Genomic DNA, 23,029 nt, shown 5'->3' with positions numbered 1-23,029 from the left:
AGTGCCCCTGAGCAAGGCACCTTACTCCCCCAATATCTGCTCCCCGAGTGCCGTACATGGTCGCTCACTGCTCTGCGTGTCCTGCACCAGATGGGTCAAAAGCAGAGATTAAATTTCCCTACCTGCATGAGTGTGCCTTTGCATGTCTGTGCATGTGTTTGGGACAAATAAAAGCATCTTAATCTTAATGTGGACCCTTCATGTTCTATACGGGCTAACGAACCGTAGTCGTTTCGCCTATAATTTAAGCAAAATTTGAATCACATGTGGTCTCATCTGAATCTCAATTTTTCTCCCGTCTGGTGTTTGCTGGGAGTTACTGTGTGGTGTAGTAATTTGGCTGCAGGCACAATGTGTTCAGTTCAGCGCACGGGCTTTGTCTTCTAGATGGAGTTTAAAGAAAGGAGAGATTGAAGAGGGTTTTCAAACACAGACAAATTGAACTGTCTATTGCTGTTGTTTTAGATTCAACACATGCTTTGTGTAACGTTGCGATCTAATGGACACTCAGAACTTTTGCATGTCAGTGGAGGTGCTTGTGTTTTGCATATTTTTGGGCCTCCATGCTGTTGGCAGCCATGTGGCCGGAGGCATTCTCAGTTTTCAGGGTTGTCTATATATCTGCATCTGTTCGTCCTAGCCTTGTGAACGCAATATCAAAAGAATGTCTTGAGGAAATATTTTCACATTTTGTAGAAACCTTCACTTCGACTCACAGGTGAACTGATTCGAGTTTGAGAGTATGGAAAGAACTGTACATAGGCTGAAACTGCACTGTTAGAGTAGGCATGCAAACATAGTGGAGTATTTTGTAGTTTAGAGTTAAATGCTGAACATAAGTGGATAATAACAGGAGAGAAGACTAGATGGAGGTAGAGGAGACAGAAGGCTGATTCAGACATACACACACGCGAGCACTCACACACCTTTCAGATTCAGATTAATGAATGCCTCAGTCTAGGACAGAGCAAAAACATTTAATTATCCCTGACACTAAAGGTGAGGCAACAGGCCAAATGCCTGTCATCCACCTGTGCAAGTGTGTGTGTGTGCATGTGATGGTGTGTGAGGACAGAGGAAAAAGTCACAGTGGGTCAATGAGAAACCAGGCACAAGTCAGGAGCGTGGTCTTCATCGTGACCTCTCCTGACATCGACTACAGGTCAAACTGAGACAAACTTTGAGTCTGGCTGCAACATGTGTCCAGTTCAGAGTCGAGGAGATTATTTTTCTAAAGCGAACAAAAAAAAAGACCAGCTGACATTGTACAAATCTAAAAGAAGTGAGTGAATAATAGGAAAACCTTCCCTTCTAACCCTGCCACAATCAACAAAACAGATAAAAAGAGAAAATAGATATAACAAAATTCATTCAAAGCAGATTGCTCAGATTTTTTAACAAAAAGGTTGATAAATATTGTTCCGGTGTTCTCTGCAGAGAGAAAAACATTTTGTTATTTGCTGGCTGAGGTCGTAAAGAGACGACCTGCTCACAAAATCTGCTGCATCGGTGACATCCTCTGTGTCTGAACACACTGAGCAGAATGATTTCTTTAGTGTTTGGAATGAAAAGAATGACTCTATTATCGAGGTGTTCCTTTAGACCATTTATACTCTGCAGTGCAGGATCATACGCCCGGGAAAACTAGCGATTGTGAAATATTATATCGAGGCAGCAGTGAGTGACTGGGTTCAAACACTGAGGTTGGAAAGATAAACAGGTTCACCGAGCTTCAGTTCTAATAACCATCAGTAAATCAGGGCAGGAAACATTCGGCTGCAGTTTCTTATAACGTCTTATTGGAGTTTTCACTGCTTTTTGTTACATCAACAAACAGCAGTTAGCATCTGCTTGAGGACGCATGGCCTGGATGAAAACAAGATGGGAAAATAAATTGTAGCTTTTTTTTTTATCAGAGGTGTTTTCCATTACAATATGTAAGATTGCATTTTGTTTGTGAAGATTTGTATGTATTGGTCACCCGTGGTGAATATTCATTTTGAAGATGAAAGTCCACAGCCTTCCTCAGTCTCCTGGTATTTTGCCGTTTCTTCTCTGACATTCAAACTGAAGCGGCCTGTTTATCTTCTCCATTCCAAAGCCACATCCGCAATAATATGATTAACCCATGTTTTCAATAATTAATTTTCTGGATGGTGAATCCATTCTATCTCCGTCCTCTCCCAGAGGCCCTCTCTGTGCTTTCATGCCTCCGTCATTCCTCTCTGTCATCCCTCGCTCCGACGCCTCTCACAGCCCAAACAGTGGGACCCGGAGGAACATTCACGAAGCAGAGACAGACGGAGATTTCATCTCCTCCTGATCGGTTTTCTCTCTCTCTCTCTCTCTCTCTCTCTCTCTCTCTCTCTCTCTCTCTCTCTCTCTCTCTCTCTCTCGCTCTCTCTCTCTCTCTGTCTCTCTCTCTCTCTCTCTCTTCTCTCTCCTCTCTCCTCTCTCCTCTCTTCTCTCTTCTCCTTTGCAGACCCCCAGGTGAAAGAGAAGAACCACCTTTTTAATTAGTTTATCAGGGCCTGAATGTGATGCTCATTTTTCTAATAACAGAAACATGTCCTTTGGGAATGGTTGTTGGAGCTCTTGTTTATTTAAATTTAAACTTGTTTATTTGCTATTAGAAATAGTAGCTGGGGAGAGCAAACAATGAGAGCAACAGAGCACACAGATGAGAGAGTAGCGCGCACACCCGTGCACACAGATTACAAAACACCCCATTGACCCATGTACAGCGCAGCAGCAATTCATTTAAGGTCACCCTCTAGTCTCTGACAGGGCTTGTTGGCGATGTGGCCTCTTCTATTGAACTATGACTATCTTTATTATCCAATCACTGCGTTGTGTTCTGGCTACCGTCCAGTATTAGAGGACACAGGAACAGGGTTTTATCTCACCCCTCTCCTCCATGGCCACTTCTCCTGTCTCCTAAGAAACATTAGGTGGGAAAGAAAAGGGGATGGACAAAATCTTGCAGAGACAAAAAAGTGGACAAGTAGGGCAATTAACTGTACATTTTAATTGTAATAAAATGTTACTGCTTCAAGTGTAATGTTCTTTTTCTGCCAGGAACCCACTTGGAAGTGTTGCAGCAATTAAATAGCTGGAAGACATTTTTAAGGGTTGAATCATCCAGGAGCCTTTTAAAGGAGGACTTCTTGCACAGTGTAGACAATAAATTGCCATATTTGTGCCGTGCCTGCGTGAACAACGGTGCAACGAAACAGCAACCCTGTCGCGCTAATGCAGTTAACAATGATTCTACTTTTCCCTTTAAAGGCTTGAGGATGTGTATAACAAAGTTGTGTATGCTTTGGAAGTGTTAGAAACCACTTGTTGTGGTTAAATATTTTATATATTCCAAATAGCTACTTTTTAAATCTATACATCTTTTAGTGGAGAAAAATTGATATTTTTAATAAAAAGTTCAAGTTTAACTTTTGGCTGAAGTGCCTCTCCCTGGAAATTCAAAAACTCATTCTTCGGGGAGGGGGGGGGCAGCTATTTGTTATAATATATATATATATATATATATATATAAATACACACACATATATAAATGTCATGACATAAAGACGTACCAGCCGTTAACTCATGCTCCAAGAATGTAAAACCGGATGATTTTACTGCAGATGTGTTGTCATGCTGATCACACACAGTCACACACAGGTACAAAGCAGAGAATGATGATAGAGGGAGTGACAGGCAAAGTGTCATTTGCATGTCATTGTGGCCAGAGACACAAAGGGATGTACCAGAGCCTGTCATAGCTTCACATATTTCTTTACATGCTCATAGATAAGATACAGGCATATTATTTTTCACACAACCTTAATGAACATTTCATTGATCTTCATGTTCAGTCAGGTGAAGCATTTTTTTGTTGTAACCAAATTTTTTTTCTGTCTGCTGCAGCACAACCTTTTTTTCCCCAGCAGGGATGGATTTTCTTTTATGTTCGTGCTGTGTTCTCTGAGCCTAAGCTACCAACCAAGGACTATATTGATCCCCCCCCCCCCCCCTTCCCCACCACCCCCTCGGCCTACAACAGCAGATCTAACCAGATGGTAGCTGGGATGATTCTGAGTTGCAGCAACAGCCGAGCGTTCAAGGCAAACAGAAACACAGAAGTGAAACGTACGACAAACTTTGCTGCGTTTAGTACAGGAGTATTCTGGTTCCAACGAATATCATGGAGCCACAACTCAATTTTACTTGTATTCATTACAATATATACATGTATAAAACACAGAGATATGTGATCCCTTCAATTCAATACCAATTTTCTGAGAGATGGATTCATTTCAACTGGGAATTTCGCTCACGATGCATAATACAGTTGGATCATGCTCTGAATTCACACTCCTGATTAGCATCAGCTTCTTCATGTATGCCTCACCAGCTGCCTGGCGATCAGCTGACTGGTAACATCCAATCACATTCATGCCCCCACCAACAGTGAACAATGGTGGCTGCAGCAGATTCCTTCACCAACCCTAGCTCTCCCCTTTGGTCTCTTTACAATGTACAATTTCTGTTCCTCTCAGAGTTGACTCTGAGAGGAACATGATGAAACCACTGGACATCACTAAAAATAAATTATAAAACAGTGGTTTCTGCAGCAGATCAAACGCTGTGGGACAAAACCACTAGCAGCCAATTTAGTGCTTTTGCAACAAAAGTACCAAAGGAGGAATCAAATTTCTGACAGTGTCAGAAAGTGGCTGCCCCTGTTTATAAGCACGGATATGAATATACCACAGGAAATGACAACACTGCTTCTTCAGAGCAGAAGGGACATTGTTATGAACAAAAGGGTTTTATTGAGTTTTCTGTATTCAAACTGGAGAACAATGGTGGATAACCCCGTATTTTGGTTCTACACACATTGTATTTTTAAGACCTCCATCTTTAGAATCTGTCAATTAACATGTAACAAAACACATATCTTTGCGTTAGCTAGCGCTTCACGCTGGAATGACGCTGAGGTTTTTCACGTCATCATCGTAACGACAACAATTGGTCCTACATTTAGCACGTAACATAGCCAGCTATCGTGCTTACCTGCCATGCTAGCTAACGATGTAATCTTAAAGAGACGTACACGAGAAATAACCACCAGATGAGCATACACCAGGTTCACCAGCTGCCGCTGCAACCTCTTTCACATTGGGATTTGCTTGGCTGGTGCCTGTGTAGTTGATTGGCTGGTCCTCCAGTGCAGCTGCCCAGTTTCCTCTCTGATACATTAAATAAAGTTAAGTGGGTCCATTGTTGCATTCACATGTGACTTGAAATTAGTACGTAAAGTGATTAATGTGATAGTGTTTTCGCCATTGCTAATTTAAGTTAATTTGTAGGGTTATTAGCACTTAGCTTCTTGCATCATTTGAGAGTTTTTTGAGACAAGCTTTTTTCTACCTAATGTAACAATGTGGCCATTTGCCAAAAATCCTCAGGAATATCTGACTGAAATACAAATTATTTTAGATTTTTTAAAGCACAATTTGGTCCCAGTAATTATTTGGAAGTATAATATGTCTGTGTCCGACCAACAGCGTTACTTTAATTCAAACTGAGGACGTTTTTTGGGCCATATGTGAATCATCTGCAGTTGTCTTGTGTCCTCAGTACCCTCCGCAACAGCTCTGCCAACCCCTCCATCTGTCTCACCCCTCCAGTCTGGTAACTGGGCACCCGGGGGTCATCAGTCAACTTTACAAATGGCCAAGGACAATTGCTAGACAAATTTGGAGCCGTGTCTGTGTGGGCAACTGTTGCTGTTGCTCAGAAACTACATCTGGAACATTACAGTGAATAACTGACACGACTAAACTTTTCATGTGTTGCCTCCTTCCTTATCAGCATACAATTTCAAAACAATGTGTTCTCACCGTTTCTCCATTCAGCAGTGTCTGATGAAGAATCGGCATGATTATACACACACACACACGCCGCACACTACACACAATCCATTGCACTTGTTCATTTGGCAAATTCTTATCAGCAGCAGGCAACCTTGTTCATTTACATAAATCAATAACGTTTTCAAGGTACAAATTTGGTCCATGAATGGATACGTAATAAGGCATTTCTAGCTTTATTGTTCATGCAAATTAACTTATTCACGCACAAGGACGAGAATAGAGTCATATTTAAGATTAGAGAGAGGAAAAAAGGTATGAAAGGAGAAGAGAGACACGTACCGAGGAAAGTGAAGGAGAGGTGGCAAGCGTGTGCTGCAGTGCTCCTGCATTACAATTGATTGGCTGGTTTAACTGCCAGTGCTGCTCACTCAAGCTTTTAATAGATGGATAAAACTCTCTTTCACCCAACAATCCTCCTCCTCTTTGCTCTGTCTTTTTCTCCTCTATTTTGTCTCCTTTTCTTTCCACTTCCACCTCCCTCTTTTTTTCTGTCTTTGCCTTTGCTCTCTGTTTACAGTGCCCCTCCTTTCCTCTCTTCTCCTATCATCTTTTCTTGCCCCCCCCCTCAACCCTTCTTTTTTTTCTCCTCTCGTCTCTGCTCCCCTTGTCTCCTCTGTTATCCTCCCATCTCCTGTCTTTACATAGCATAAAAATTCAAATCACATAAGCTGAGAAAAACGATTTCCACTTTCAGCGCAGCGTTGTCTCTGCAAATTAACAGTTTTATTGTTGATGATAACGTTCTATCGGCGTAATGGTCGACATGCGATGCTTTGCATATTGGTGTGTGTAGGTGGATAAAGTGGCATTTGTACGTGTGTGTATTACTTCCAATTTGTCCGCGAGTGGAGGTCACACTGTAATCCTAAATTGTACTCCAATCCTCTGTTAAGCAGAGACAATCCCCCATCTTTTTCTTCCTCGCTTCATCTCTCTTTTCCTCACTGTGATAAAGTCATTATGTAGCAAAGTGAAATAAAACAGGTTTCCTGCAGCACTGCGAGATGGAGGTCTCAAAAAGCAGGTAATTGAAACGTGCTCTAGCACAGACGTCTATCTCTCTCTGCGATGTCTATTATGAGAGGGCACATAGTCTTGTATTTGTGCTTTTGACTGGCGTGTGTGCGTGTTTGTGCGTGTGTGTGTGTGTGTGTGAGAAAGGCCTCCTCCTTGTCAGGGGAACACGGTTTGGGTCTGCTTCTGCTCATGGCTGCATTGTGACGACCTGCTGAGATTCAATAAGTTGTTGGAGACTAAGGCCGGGTTCACGACGGAAGCGGAAGCGACGCCGAAGCGCAGCGCCCAAGCCTTAAAAAACAGCTGGCTCACATCCACTCCCATGTTAAACCTTTCTGCTGGTCACATCGGACGCTGAAGTGCCGTGCCAAGGCTGCCTAGTGCCGCGAATCGATCGTTTTGGCGTCAAGTCTATTATTTTCGCTTGACGCGAGCGTATCGCGCCAGGAAACACACTGAAAAATGATTTTAAACAATATGGATGACATATTTTATATGATGTAAATGATCAAATATGGATCCCCTACTTTGTATTCACCTCCTGTTGTCAAGGAGTTTTAATTTTACCACTTTTACCAACCACATTATTAAATGTCCCCCTCTGCCCATCCACTACAGCCACACAGCCACATAGGCTTGAGTGGAGAATACGTAATTTACCCTCGACACCCGACATTTAACGGAGAAAACAGAGAAGTTCTTCAACATGGATGACATTAAATTAATAATTGAAATGGAGAAGTACAGTGAGTTGTATGATCCTCGGACCATGTTGTATAAAGACAACACCAAGAAAGACAAATGTTGGGACGCTGTTGATTAATGTTGGAGCAACAAGTAAATATATGCTTTTATACTACTAGATCAACGGTAGATATTATTAGCTCTGCCCGGCGCTTCAGCGTCCGGTTTGAACAGCCAAGCAACGGCGCGCTAGGGATTAGCGCTTACGCCACGCTTCAGCTTCGCTTAAGCATCCGGTGTGAAACCTGCGTAAGAGTGAGAGAACACCAGAGAATAACTGTGTGGGGGATGAAGTTAGTTTTAGCATCACTCAGTCACAGCTCACACCCGGTGATCAACATCCATCCTGAGTTATCCAATCGAAAGTGGTCGATGCTACAATACAGATCTGAATGTGTCTAAATGCATCCTGAGATGTGAGACTCTTTGTTTGTATAATGATGAGACACTGGACTGAAATACAATCAATACATTTTATTTGCACACTGTAACAGACAACAATTATTCAAGGCATACAATTCATTATAATATATTAAAATTATTAAAATGCAGTAAAATGTATTACAAAGTATTAAAAAAATGTAAACCATTAAATGTATAAACAAGTAGTAAAGAGTAGTAAAACAACTCTTTACGCTGTGATTTCAAGTCATAATTTCTGTGTAGATGTCATCAGGCCGGGACTCTTGTCTTACATGTCTAGTTTGGTCTTGATTGGACAATATGTGTCCGATATAAAGAACCCTCGTGTTTTGATGGCATTTAATCAAACTTTGACGCCACGCCAGGGTCACATGGTGTGCCGAAAAATCGATCTTTAATCAGTTTTTATCTCCATCTTGTTTTGATGACACGCATCTCAATTTTAAGTTGATCTGATGAAAGCCCTCGGACAAGTACATCAAAGTAAAAATGTGGAATATGGCCAAAATGACCACTAAAGCCAAAATGGCGGGCTTCCTGTTTGGTCTAGCATATCTATCCAAATGACTTATTTGTTTGTTATGAAATGCCCAAATCGATTTTTGTACATGTCGGCCAATCATAGTGCCGGGGCTGCCCCTTAGGGGGCGCTAGTCAGTTTTTTGGCCATTTCCATTCCTTAAAACCATATCAATACTTTGATGCCACGCCATTAATATGGTGTTTTACGACAAGTCACAGTAATCTTATGCCTACATTATCAATGTCTTGAGACCCATTTGATACAGTTTGACATGGTTGAAGTCAGTGGATGAGGATGAATACATCCAAGTGTAAGACATGCATAAAACAAGACATTTCCTGTTGCCACCAGGGGGCGCTTTGATTTTAAGTCATCATTTCTGTGTAGACGTCATCAATCCGGGACTCTTGTCTTACATGTCTAGTTTGGACTCATTTGATGGATAGATAGATAGATGGATACTTTATTAATCCTGTGGGAAATTTAGATTGCACCATGTAGTCTCGAGATACAGAAGCTTGTGTTTTGATGGCGTGTTATCGATTTTTTAAAATCAGTTTTTATCTCCATCTTGTTGGGATGACACTTAACTTAATTTAAAGTTGATCTGATGAAAGCCCTCGGACAAGTACTTCAAAGTAAAAATGTAGAAGGTGGCCAAAATGGCCACTAAATGGAAAATGGCGGGCTTCCTGTAGCGTTTTTTCATAGTGCCCCTTGTGACTTTTTTATAACTGGTCACAATCATCTTAATTCCGATTTTGGTGAAGATCGGTCAAGGGGAAACCTAGGGGCTGGTCATAGGGGGCGCTGTTGAGGCATTTTTCACCACTTTCTAATTTTCTGCAAAGTTTGGTAAGAAGTTCAGCATGTTAAATCCCTCAAAAAGCCAATTCAGTTTAATTGCACTAATAAGAATAAGAGGAATAATCCTTACAATTTCAATAGGGCCTTCCACCATTCGGTGCTCAGGCCCTAATAAATAAATAAATAATTCAATCCTCCACTTTCGGACGGAAGCAGCATGTGAGGCATGAGAAGAATTTTCGAATTCTCTTCCTAATTCTTTTCAGCAGCTTTCTCTTTCCGCCCGAGGAAGCTTTTGCTGCAGCGGTGACGTCTGAGGCCTCGTCAGAACTCACGGAGACTTCCTCTCTGGTGTCATCATCTCCGATGGTCAACCAGACTGAGGTATCTCTGGGGTTGCTCTGCAGGTCAGACCCTTTGGAGAGTTCCTCAGTGGTGTCATCATCTCTGATGGGCGACCAGACCCCGGTAGCGCTGGAGTTGATCTGCAGGTCAGACTCTTTGGAGAGTTCCTCACTGGTGTCATAAAATCTGATGGGTGAGCAGACCCCGGTAGCGCTGGAGTTGATCTGCAGGTCAGACTCTTTGGAGAGTTTCTCACTGGTGTCATAAAATCTGATGGGCGAATGGACCAAGGTAGCGCTGGAGTTGATCTGCAGGTCAGACCCTTTGTAGAGTTGCTCACTTGTGTCATAAAATCTGATGGGTGAGCAGACCCCGGTAGCGCTGGAGTTGATCTGCAGGTCAGACTCTTTGGAGAGTTTCTCACTGCTGTCGTAAAATCTGATGGGCGAACAGACCCAGGTAGCGCTGGTGTTGATCTGCAGGTCAGAACCTTTGTAGAGTTCCTCAGAGTAGCCGCTGTCTGAGGTTGAACAGTTTACGCTGTCGTCAGTGGGCCAGACCCTCATTGCTTTTTGGCAGGTGGTCCGACTGGATGAAGGAAGACAATCAATAAGTAAATAAGTCACTGTCAATCAATTCAAACCAACGGTCCATCTAACCTGATGTTTTTCCATCCAACCTGACGGTCCATCCAACCTGATGTCGGATGGACCGTCAGGTGTTTAGTTCCAGTGTGAAAGGACATGTGGGCACTTACTAGTCTCTGCTGTGGAAGTCCTCCCTCAGGTGGCTCATGGAGATGAAGGGCAGCTTCAGAGCTTGACGAGGAGAGAGCCTCTCATCCCCGTCAAGATGCAGCAGCCCCTCCAGCAGAAACACAAAGGCCATGCGGTCTTCCATCTCAGCCGCCCCCAATTTTGGATGGATCTGGATTTGGAATACGATTTCAGGTCAGATTTTCCAGCTCCCAATTGACAGATAGATAACTGGTGCAGATCCAGTCTTTACTTGTTCAACACATGAGTGAGTACTCACATGAATCAGGCCTTTGAGGGAGTTCAGCCGCCGGATGAAGCTCTCCTTTTCCACTGTTTTCATGTTATTAACGGAATTGTATTCGTCTGCAGTCTGAAGGAACAAAAATAAATAAAGATGAGAACAAGGAAGTATGATTTAAACATGTTCCTTTCAAATTCTGAAACATACAAGAACATGTTTACTCTACCATCAGTCTCCATGATGGACTGTCTTCACCCTTCTCTTCGATGAAGAACTGCTCGCTGTACCAGCCAGCATCAAGCAGGTGGTGCTGCGGCAGGCCCAGCACTGTCACCATGTCCTTCATCTGCAGACAGAATACACATCATGAGAATTACATCCACTTGCATTCTCTATGAATATGAATAAAAAATCCAATTGGTTATGTGATAAATACCATTTGATATTCGCTCTTAAAGGAGAACGGGTTTCGAGCCAGGTACAGGAACGCCAGTACGCACCCGACCCCCCACACATCGACGGCCTCGGAGAATGGAAGACCCAGAGAGATCTCTGGAGCCCTGATAAGGAAACACATGAGCCACAGATGAAAAATCTGTTGGAACATTTCAGGGCAGAGAAAATAACGTTGCTTAACAGATGCTGTGCAGGATGAACTCACCTGTACCCATACGGCTGGATCTTCATCCCCAGCCGGACTTTGGACACCATCATAGCTAAGCCAAAGTCAATTAATTTCACCCTCAGTGGCTGATCCTTCATGTTCACGAACATAATATTGTCTGGTTTTATGTCCGTGTGCAGGACCCCCAGACCCTTCAGGGCATCTAAGGCTACAAAGAGCTGCAGGGACACAAAGAATACACAAAATTTTGAATTATTTCTTCCATGTGCTATTGTTGGGTGTCAGGTTTCAGGGATCTCTCTAACAGAAGAGTGCTGGTTTCATGATGCATTGATCGCTGCTACATACCTGCTTGGCAACTGGGCGGATCTCATGAAGAGGCTGGTGCTCCCACTCTCGCTGCTTTAGCAGGTCATAGAGACTTATGTCCAGCCGCTCAAACACCAAACAGGTCTGGCCCAGGTGCTGGAATACTTCATGGAACTTGACCATGTTGTTGAGATCAGCATCCAGGTCACTGATGATTTTCAGCATGTTTACCTGAAGAGAGAATAGGAGACGTGATAAGACAACACTACCAACAGTTTGTGAATAGCGACATGTTCTGATGGAGCAGACAACATCTGAGCACAGGAATATAAACAAAGACTTCAGTCTCCTGCCTCATGCTCAGCGTCCCGGGCGGACCCGGTGTTCTTCATGATTTTCAAAGCCACCATCTTCCTGGTCCTGAGGTTCATGGACGAGACGATTGTTCCGAAGCCGCCTTCCCCTAGAAATTCCAGGACCTTATAGGAGGAAGAGCTGCTGTTGATCGTGAGGCAGTCCTCAGCGTCAGGGGCTGTCAGTGAAACTGTGGAGAGAGATGGTGGAGACAGAATATGTGACGTTGGTGTTTACAGTGTGAGAGATTCATTCAGAAAACACAATATGAAATAACGCACAACAGGAGTCACATGTCTTTGCATTTGTACATGCATTTCTCTGGTTGTCATTTTAAGACCATGTGAAGTGTAAAAATTTGACCGACATTGCGTTTTCTTCCTGATGACTTAAGTTATTTATGTTTTCAGTAAACAGATCAGACAAGATAATGTTGATAAAACCTCATTGGCCTCAGGTCACAAACAATGAGTTGATCTTTCTTGGACATGAAGTCAGTGCAGAAAGTGACACACAAGCTGCTGTTGTACAAAAGCTTCTTCTGCTAGCATGGCTGCTCTGTTTTCAGAGTCTTACCTGAGGCAGCAGAAGAATCTTCTAGAGTTCTCCACGATGACATGATGTCCAGTATTTGCAGTTCAGTAACGAGTAGCTGAGAATGCATTTGTAATCCAGAGACTACTTGCTTGTGGGTATCCCTCCAACCACCAAAGGTGAACTGAGTCCTTTCCATCAAAACTCTCCTTTCCATTAAAATACCTGCCTCTCAAAGGACCTAAAGACCTGATGTCCTTTGACATCAAAGGACCTCACAACATGTGACAACAGGTTTTTCTTTTGTAAATCAAATTCGAATAAACTTTATTGGTCCCCGGTGGACAAAACAAACATATACATCATTTAAAAACATAAAACAGCAACTTGTTTGAATTGTTTAAAATAAAAACATTGTAACAGTGTGTGAACGTCTGTATACACACACACATATATATATATATATATATATATACAGGTATGCGTGCAGGTCCTGTGGAAACTACTTGTTTTGTGGTTGTCTTAGATTATTTGGAACATGACGTAGCTGTGTGTGTGTGCGTGCGTGCGTGCGTGATTAGAGCCTTGCTCATTAATGACAGATGTGTGAAGCGTACTATGAATCTCCTCCCCTGAGATTATCTCAGCTTCTCCGTCATTATTGAGTGTGTTTGTTCTTACACCTCAAAGATAAAGAGAGCTCTTTAATATCTTCTGACAGAGCTAGGTATGCTTACAGTTGATATGGGTCGCTGTTCATTCATTCCTGAAGATGGTTGTGGAGATTATAGCGTTACCGCAGGCAGAGGAGTGACAAACTGCTGTGTTGTCTGAGTCACTGGCTGATTTAACGCTGATAAACCAGCATGTTAACTGCAGCACAATGTACAATCGGGTCAGAAACTAGTTGATGTTCACATCAGACACCAGCTGTGGCTCAAGCATAACCCGTTAGGGTCCCTAATGGAGACATGGCCACTCTTGTTTTATGATGTTAGCAGGCACATGCTAATGACTTGTACATAACACAGGGCTTTGATCTGCACACTCTGCACTCAGTCTTAATTAACTTGGGATTTGAAATCATTTTTAGTCCCTTTACCGTGGTGATGCCATGTGGTCTCCACATGTGGTTTAAACCCTAACAATATGCCTTTGATCTTGTTTTATTGTCTTTGTTTTTTCAGTGGGTTTTGGTCATTATTTAAAAACAACAAACGTTTTATCTTTCTTCAGCCCACACCCAGCACAGCCTGTGTGACGGAGAGGGTCTCCAGCCCAGAGCCTGCTGCCTGATGCGGGCTCTTCTCTCACTTCATTTGTACTCAAGGCTCTCCCCTCTCTCTCTCTTTTACCTCCTCCATCCTCTATTTTTCTACTTTCTTCTGTCTGTCAAAGGAGACTTTCTGTGTGCTGTTAGCCTAGTGCGACACGACACAAAGCTCGGAGTCAATGAGCTGCTGTGATCTTTTGTCACCTTGGACACCTGCCAGCTGTGCCTGGCGGCCACGGCGATAATGTCACTTTGGAGATTGATTTGGGAGAAGATGGGGTCGACGCTCAGAGAGAATAGTCCTCATTAAGAGCAGCTCACACTGCGGAAAACTCAATGTTTACCTCGTGCCTTTCTCCATTTCTTTGTCTCCCTGTTTTTCCCCAACTCATTATTTCTCTGCCTGCTTCATTTAGTTGAATGTAAGAATTTATCAGCTGGAAAACAAAAAGAACAGCTTGATGTTTTGCCGCATCAACTTTCAAATGCAGCTCTCTGTCAGCACTGATGCTCTCGCTCTGCGTGTTATTTATTTTTGCACTTCGGGAGATGAAGGTTTTTCCTTGTCCTCTCCCCGTAGGCCCAGACGCCACCAAGGACCCCTGTCTGAAGGTGCGCTGTCCTCCTCACAAGGTGTGTGTCAGCCGTGACTTCCAGACGGCCATCTGCACCAATCACAAGCCGCCAGCTCACAGGTAAGAACCAGTAATATCACATTTATTCCTCAGCCACTTATCTACAAAAAGAAAACAACAAAGCTGTCAAGTTGTCGCTGTTTTGAGGCAAGAAGTTCTCTCTCCCTCTAATATGAAATTTATATTAAGTTGGGATAAATGCCTGTTATTCACAATTACTATGCAAAGTTGAACTTCAATACGCTAAAGACCCTCAGGGAAGGTTAGACAAATTATACCAGTGCAGCAGAAGCATGAATTGAAGTAGCATTTTGTGTGTCAGCAACGTGCGAGAATCTGTATTATAGTGACACGCAACTACACTCTGAACACAAATGAATCGTGATCAAATCTGTTTGCCCTTTGGAGTCTGTCAGGACCCAATTAGTTTGTGTTTCCAACCTTGTCGCGTTGCCAGTTTTAAGGTTTTTCAATTTTGCAGTTCAAGAATCATTTCCCCCAAAAGACATGTTGTGCGTTCTCCGTCTTGAGGTTTAATTGATTTCCTCAAGTCATTAGCTCCTGAGATACTCTGCTTTAATGCCTTTCCTTGTGTTGCATTAATTAAGTATTTGCTGCTTAATATGTCAAAGGATTCACCTGGAATCCACGTTTCCCCGACTGCATCGCTCATCGGCTCTTTGGACCATGATATTGTTTATCTACGTGAGTTGAAGTAGCTGCAGTACTTCTCATAACGCAGATTCAGTGACCTCTCAGAGGACAAATTCAAACTTTGTTGCTCACAAGCTATTTGAAACCATATTGTGCAATGCAATTAATGTACACTGTGGTGCAGCATGCATAGTTTATCAGGGAGATGAGTCAAGATCATTATTCACTACTGCTAACAAAATACTTTCTTAAAAATACCCTGAACACTCTTTGGTATCGCTGCTGTTGTTTCCACAAGCAAATTAGTCTTGCTCTCCACGAAGCCGTCATCAAAGGGAACGTGCAAACCAAAGTTTCCTCTTCTTCTTGAAATTGATTTAGTTCTTCACAGACTTCCCTTAAAAGTGGAAAATAATGTTTGACTGGACGTCTACATTAGCAGCAAGAAAAACATTAAGTTTTTAAATTATGGAGGCTCGCAGTGTTAATCTGCGAGCGCCTCCTTCCTGCTGTGCGGAGGCTGTAGCAACGTCAAATCAGAGCCACATGGAGTCTCAGCAGGCGGCTGAAGTACAGTACTATAACAGGGAGAGAGAGAGAGATTGCTGTATAGTGTCTGCTTGAGGTTGTCTTTCCTCTCTGCTCTCTGCCAATGTCCTGAACATTGAATATTCATCATGCATATACCATAATTCCCCTCGCCAAGCTAATCCCGCCTTTCAAATCACACTATTAACTTTTGCACGCTCTCGTGCTACACAGCATTTATGCAGAGCGCTTGATGGCAGAGGATGATGAGCACTGGATTGGACTGCGAGGAAGATGAGTGGAAGCATCTCAGACGATGTTTATCAACCTACAAATTTCCAACTTACCTCTGTCTTGCCTTATCTGCCAGCACAGTTTTTGTTTATCGGTGCAGTGTGCATGACTTGTCTGCTGTGGCAATCATTGTGGCTCCGTCGCTGAGTGGGACACTTCTAAAGAGGCAAGAAAGTGGTTGATTCTCTTCCTGGGATTTGAGTGTTGTAGTTTTGCAGAATGTTGACATCTCTGGAGAGATTAAATGATGAGCTGTTGCTTAATGTGATTTCAAGCTTTTTGACGGATTACTATGTAAGCTTTATGCTTTGGGGTGGGGAAGCTTCAACCTGACAATACTATTAGTCCAGACTGAGGTTTGGGCTTAAATTAGTCTGAAGCAAATCAGACTTATTTGTTTGCACACAGAAAGTTTCTCGTAGTGACATTATTAAATGTATTATCATATGTAAAAATTTTCGCTAAGGGATGGAAAAATATATGCAGCTATTTATATTTAATGCATATTTACCTTTCATAATTTTCTGTCCCTTGCATATGCTACCTGCTCCTATGATTGGATAATTTCAGCCAGCATATATGTATACCTACAACTGTTGTGATGCCCGACCTTATACCTGATGAGTGTTCACCAGACTTACTGTAAATGTTGCATAAATATTACAGCAGAAAACATGACAGAATTTGCTCAGAATCTATTATTTCTGTTCACGGTTTGCTTTTCTCTGACGCTCCTGTTACATATTCACAGGTAATTTTCTGCCCATGACAGAATTTGCATTAACCTCCGATTCTCCACCTGTTCACTTTAGTTGATGTTCACTCTGCACCAATTTGTCGTCGTCACTATCGTTTCTCTGCGACGACCTTCTCTGCCTCTAATTCCGCCTCTGCTCAATGGATGTGGGCTGTGGGCTGTTCAATGAAAGCACTTGGATAGAAAATTGCTGCGAGATTTGGATCAAACGCAATTACACTGATTATTGAAAAGGCCTCCGTGGACCAATCAGGATACGCTCAGCTGACCCTGAAAACCAGAAGTGCTTCTCAAACTTTCTGCTCAGTGTGAAACAGACACGAAAAAACAGTTTCGATAAGATTCCTGACAGGAAAGTTATTGCTGTGCTTCAATTTACCCCCAAACATTGATTGATGAGAGTAATGTTTAAATATTCTACATACTGTCCCCTGGGAAGGGTTTTGCTTCACGTACAATGGATGATATGGTTTGTTTATGTCAAAATCCCAATTCGTGACTTAATGAAATGAATTGTTTGTCATTGTTCTCTTCATCAGTGTGAAACCAAGAAAAGGCAGCGCAGGTCACAAGCGCAGGCTCGAAGCTGGTGCTCCTGGGAAATGTCGGCTCTGCTCGGCCCTGCACTCAACTCCTGTGTGTGGATCTGATGGACACACCTACTCCTCCAAGGTGAGGCTCATCAATAATTTAATTTTTGGTTTAATATCGACCATGTAAATATTGAACATGAATGTTACCCTCCCCCACGTATTCATCTCAGAATTTTCTCTTAGTATGTTGGACAAATGACCGAGAACAGGGTCAACCGTAAGCCACCCAATCAGCAGCTTAAACTCACCATTGTAAAACCATCATTACCATCTCCTCTGACTCCAAAGCCCCAGTTCCAACTATGCTCCCATCACCATAAAATCACCCAGATGCTCACAGTGGCAGGTTTGTGGAGGAAAGAAAGACGAGGTTTAACCTTTAGTGATTAGGCAAGGAAGAAGGGAACAGACTGTGAGGCTGAAGAGTTAAACCAGGTGGAAAAGAAAGAAGGAGGCTCTGCCTCCGTCCTTGATAAAGCAGACCATGGCGTCTTATTGACACCCACATTCATATTATCTCATTGTTGCTGTGTTCAACCTTTTGGTTTCCAGGGGTGAAGAAAAAGCCAATACACAGGAACCTCATACAAATAGACAATAGAAGGCGTCTCTCGAGTGTCTCGCAGGAGTGAATCGATGTGTTGGTGACAGGGATATTGGCAAAGTGGAGCAGCCTGTTGTCACTTGCTCTGAATTGTTTATTAATACCAGCGTTTAAGCAAGCGACATTCCTTCAACAGTGTATTGAGAGAAGGGCTCGTCAAAGGACAGGTTGTTTTAGACTGCTACTGCTGAAAAGCTTGGTATTCATCCACATACCAGCCATGTTTCTTAACTGCAGGAAATTAAACATGCAATACTTTAGAGGCTGGGGGTCACACAAGACCTAGTTTGACGAGGTCCTGAAGCAGCTCGGGATCATGGTCGTTGTTTTCACCATCATTGCAGATGAAAATTCTCCCGGCGCAACTGAGGGCGCAAATCATATTCACGGATCTGGGAATGTGTTAAGGTTTTATTTGTGTCACGCAGCAAATGTCAGTGAATAATCGTGATCTGTTTTGAGTGACCAATGCAACAAGTGGGAGGACAAAACATTTGACTGGCTGTCAGTGAGTTTTTCCTTCGTCATATCCCAGATGTTATAGAAGAGATGAGCAAAGCCACAGGTAAAGTGGATATGATGCAATGTGATGAAAATGAAACGTCCCTTAAACTTTGAACATTGTTGGAGACATTTTGACCAAAGTAGGTAGACAAGGCAAAACAATGTATGACATCTAGGTCTAGTTGTTTGTATACATTTAATAGAGATAATTATTCCATCGTTTGCCACAAGCTGAGATTGGGTTTCTCCTCATTGTGTATGAGGAAGTCTGTAGAATAATATTTCTTAATAACCTGCCCCTGTGAACTAAGCTGTGCTGAGTAGGAGAGGTATTGAAGAGGAGGAACAGAAGGAGGAGGAGAGCTGGGGGAGTACCTCTGGTCCCTGAGGTACTTTAGTTGGAGGGGTTCAGTTAGCTGGTGGAGTGATGGGTCCCTGTGGCCCAACTTAAATTCTGCTCACCAGTGAGCTGCTGGTCTCAAGATTATTCATGTTTTATTATTACATTACATGCCTCCCTCATCCCAACCGCACACACACTAACTCACACATACACACACACTCAATATCCTATTAAGAGGACTGTGCTCTTATCTCCTTAGAGGTTTCAGCCCACTGAGTTAAAATACTGGATGGCAAACAACTTCCTCCAACTAAACCTCTCCAAAGCCAATGTAATTGTCTTCGGTCCCACCTCCAGCACGGGTGATAGCACAGCATACCCTGGTGAACCAGCACCATTTACTGAGTCCTCAGCATGAACCTGGCTGTGGCCTTAGAACTGAACCTGAGCTTCAGACCCCACACTAAGGAGTTTGTTCGATCGTGTTTTTACCATTTAAGAAACATATAGCCAAGGTTCAATCTCTCACATACAGACCTCGGAAAAATCCTTCACTCCCTTAAATCCTCTCTCCTCCACTACTGTAACTACCTTTATAGTGGTTTTACTGAGAAATAAATCACACAATCCAAAGTTCTCCAGTGTTTTAGCATCCTTGCACTGGCTGCCTGTTAATTTATTACTTTTAAAGCCAGCTATAATTCAGGCCTTTTATCTCCCTATGAGCCAGGACCCAGTCCGACATCCTCTGGTAAGACGTTGCTAGTTTTTCTAAAATCTAGGCTGAAAACCTTTGGAAACAATCTGCCAGAAGAGATTAGACTAGCAACAGGTTATCTGCTGTATCTCTCTTCCTAAGACACGTCTCTATAGAAAAGCTTTTATCACATGATGTCTAGGACTTTTATTATCTTTATCTTTATATTTATTATTTATTGATCTGTTACGACTTTCATACAGTTGTAAAGCACTTTGTTACTTGTATTGAAAAGTGCTATACAAATAAAGTTATTATTATTATTATTATTAATTAAGTCCATAACTTCCCTTCCCTTAAATCATCCTCTCCTCTCCTCTCCTCTCCTCTCCTCTCTTCTCCTCTCCTCTCCTCTCCTCTCCTCTCCTCTCCTCTCCTCTCCTCTCCTCTCCTCTCCTCTCCTCAACCCCCCCTCCCCTACTTAAAGTCAGGTGTTAAAACGCTATTTCATCAAAACCACATTAACCCCTGCAGAGAGACAAACATAAAGATTCATGGGGCCTCTCACGGTGCTGACAGTGACTGGGGGAGGTCATCCATTTTCTGTGCTTTCTCTTCTTTTTCGCTCCCTCCATCTGTGTGTCTCCCTCGCTATATCTCTTTCCCTCACTTTATCTCTCTCCCTTTCTCTCCCTCCCCAGACAACTAATTCAATATGCTGTGAAGCAGACGGAGCGCTATCCCTTTGTCAACAAATTTCATTAAGCAACATTAGCAGCGTTATCAAAGAGGTGACGGGGAGGATTCAAACGATAGATTTTGAATTATAACGTGGGAAATGAAAGTGCTGGCAGGATAAGGCTGGGCCTGTGTGTGATATGATGTGTGTGTAGATCCGCAAATGCACTTTCTTGGTCTCACCTTGACAAAACGTCATCGGCTCGCAAACGGAATTTACATAACTCATCTCGGGTTCCATTATTCCTCTTGGAACGATCTTGTAATTGGATTTTTCCCCCCCCCAACTAGTCCGAATGATTCCTTACCCCTCACTTACCTGGAAAGAGATTTATACTGTTAAATTACTTTCTCAAGTAGCCCATCTTGTTTTTTGCATTGCATTAGGTTTGTAAGCTACAGCTGAACCCTGCGGGGCATCTCTGTGTCTAATTGTGTGTCTACATGGAAAGGGACGAATCTGCATGTTGGTAGTCTGCAGGTCATCTTGGTGTTCACATATTCTAGTTAGGACACATCCCAAATAATAGACTTTAATGGATTCTTCCCTGACCCATACATACATCCCCCCCACCAAGTTTTGGGGTAATCCATCCTGTAGTTTTTGCTTGATCTTGCTCACAAACAAACCGACCATCAAACAAATGAACAGGGGCGCGAACATAACCTCCTTGGTGGAGGAGATGAAGAATCTACCTGATGGGGTATCAATGTCGTTTTTGTCTGCTTCAGTAAAACTCAAAGAGGACCTACATTACCCATGTTTTTTGTCCTATTTTTCAGTGTAAGTTGGAGTTCCAGAGCTGCCTCGCTGGGAAGACAATCTCAGCCAAATGTGATGGGCTGTGTCCATGCTTGCCGGGTCAGGAGCTCATAAATCCAAAACACAGGAGTGAGAAGACTGGTGAGTACGATACTAAAGTTTTTTGTTTAGATGGCCTTAATATCTGCATTTTTTGGATTCAGGTCGAATAGCTTGTTTAGACTGTTACTTACTTGGGAATGGCATTTGTTGTTGTGATTGACAATTTCCGTCACATGAAGTGCCCCTCTGGTGAAATCAAGTTTCCCATTTGTGCATTCTGTATGCTAAGACATTCTGAGGAAAATCCCCACCATGGCTGAGTATTTCCATATGAACACTGCAAATAAAGAAATGCAAGTTTTAAAAAAAATGAACGGGTCTGTGACATCACAAAGCTAATTAGCCAATCCAGTCAACCTGTGGCTGGGACTCAGTAGGTGGAGAAGGCTCCTTTTCTCACTGCAGGTCAGCTGTGAGGCTGGAGAAAGGAAGAGCAGGGACGGGGTCATTTAAGCATTATTACAAAATGACGTAGGAAGGTGGCAAGTTTCATTTAAGACATTTTAAGGCCGGGACTTCCGGTGGCCCGGCAACTAGAATGGCAGCATAGAAAGGAGTTCCTGCATCGACATAAACAATACCCCGTAATTCAAATTCTTAACACGGCTAAAGTGAGTTAAACTCAAAGAATGATGGGTGGGGGTAAAAAGAAAAAGGAGGGAGCCAGGTATCAGAGTCAAACCGACCGAGAAACCCGAAACAACGTCAATGCTAGCAGTAGCGAAACTCGCAGTGAAAATGGCGACGACACGGAGGATGAGACTGCACCTGCCACACTCAGCTCCTTGAGGAGAGTGTTGAGTGAGGTGGTAGCCGCCGGAATGCGGGATCTTAAATCAGAAATGAAAAAAGAACTGTCGCAAGTAAGAACAAGTCTTACGAAGACATGAAAATGCAACTGGACGAGCTGACTTCCGAAATCAACAAACAAGTGAGTGCCGCTACTGGCAAAATAGAGGAGGTGGCGGAACGACTGGGAGAAATTGAGAAGAACTTGACAGGGAAGGAGAAATGGGACATTGGTGTTAAAGACACTCTTATCCAACTGCTTGACAATCAAAAGTTTCTCCAGGAGAAGATAACGGACTTGGAAGGGCGCTCACGGCGTAGCAACATAAGGATTTATGGCATCCCCGAAAACGCAGAGGGCTCTTCTATGCTACGGTATGTGGAACATATGATTCTGACTGAACTGGGGGACAACGTGGGCCTCCGCGGAGAGGGGAGTCTGGGAATCGAGAGAGCACACAGGTCGCTCGGCCCACAGCCACCTGCGGGCGCTACGGGACTTCCGCTACGGGAGGTCCCTCTACAGTGCTACGGTTCCTACAGTTTAATATTAAGGAGAAAATCCTCCATGCTGCGTGGAAGAAACCCATCTGTGTTCAAGAAAAGCGAGTTTACTTTGACCACGATTACGCCAAGAATGTACAGCAGAGGAGGAAAGAGTACACTCCCATCAAAAAAGCGGTCAAAGAAAAAAGGATCCGCTTCCAAACTCCGCTGACGAGGATTTGCGTGCACTTCGATTCAGGCACGGTGACGTACAGCAACGCCGAGGATGCCGCGTAGGATTTAAAGAGACGTGGATTCACAGTGGGTCCGCTATCGTTAAGAAGATCCAAAGACATCACCGTGGAGTCCATCAACAAACTTCTACCGTGGAGTACAGCAGGGACTCAGCGAGCAGGGAACGCGCATAACTGTCAGGAGAGCGCACGCGAGAAGTTGAAGTTGTTTCAGAGGCCAGCCAGCCAGGATGCCATAATAATGGATGAGTAATTTTCTCCGCCCCTCCCTCATAGAGATATGTTAATCTATCTCCACCTGTAAGTTAATGGTTCTTAAGCAATCGATACCTTAATTTAATGTTACAATAAGCTAAAGAAGCTATAAACATGAAGCCACAGTAAAGACTCATGTGGAAC

General features: G+C 43.1%; 1 protein-coding gene across 3 annotated transcripts in view; it reads left to right on the top strand.

Annotated features, from left to right (window-relative positions):
• Positions 1-23,029, top strand: part of spock1 (SPARC (osteonectin), cwcv and kazal like domains proteoglycan 1) — a 104,597-nt gene that overhangs the window by 60,074 nt on the left and 21,494 nt on the right. For all 3 annotated transcript variants that reach the window (XM_062394393.1, XM_062394391.1, XM_062394392.1), the window contains exons 5-7: positions 14,470-14,584; positions 17,297-17,429; positions 21,020-21,140. In XM_062394393.1, the coding sequence (XP_062250377.1) occupies positions 14,470-14,584; positions 17,297-17,429; positions 21,020-21,140 (369 nt within the window). The remainder of the gene's footprint in view (positions 1-14,469; positions 14,585-17,296; positions 17,430-21,019; positions 21,141-23,029) is intronic.

Source organism: Platichthys flesus, chromosome 8, assembly GCF_949316205.1.
Source record: "Platichthys flesus chromosome 8, fPlaFle2.1, whole genome shotgun sequence".
Classification (NCBI taxonomy): Eukaryota; Metazoa; Chordata; class Actinopteri; order Pleuronectiformes; family Pleuronectidae; genus Platichthys; species Platichthys flesus.
The sequence above is the reverse complement of the archived record's forward strand: the minus strand, read 5'-3'. Positions and strand labels throughout refer to the sequence as shown.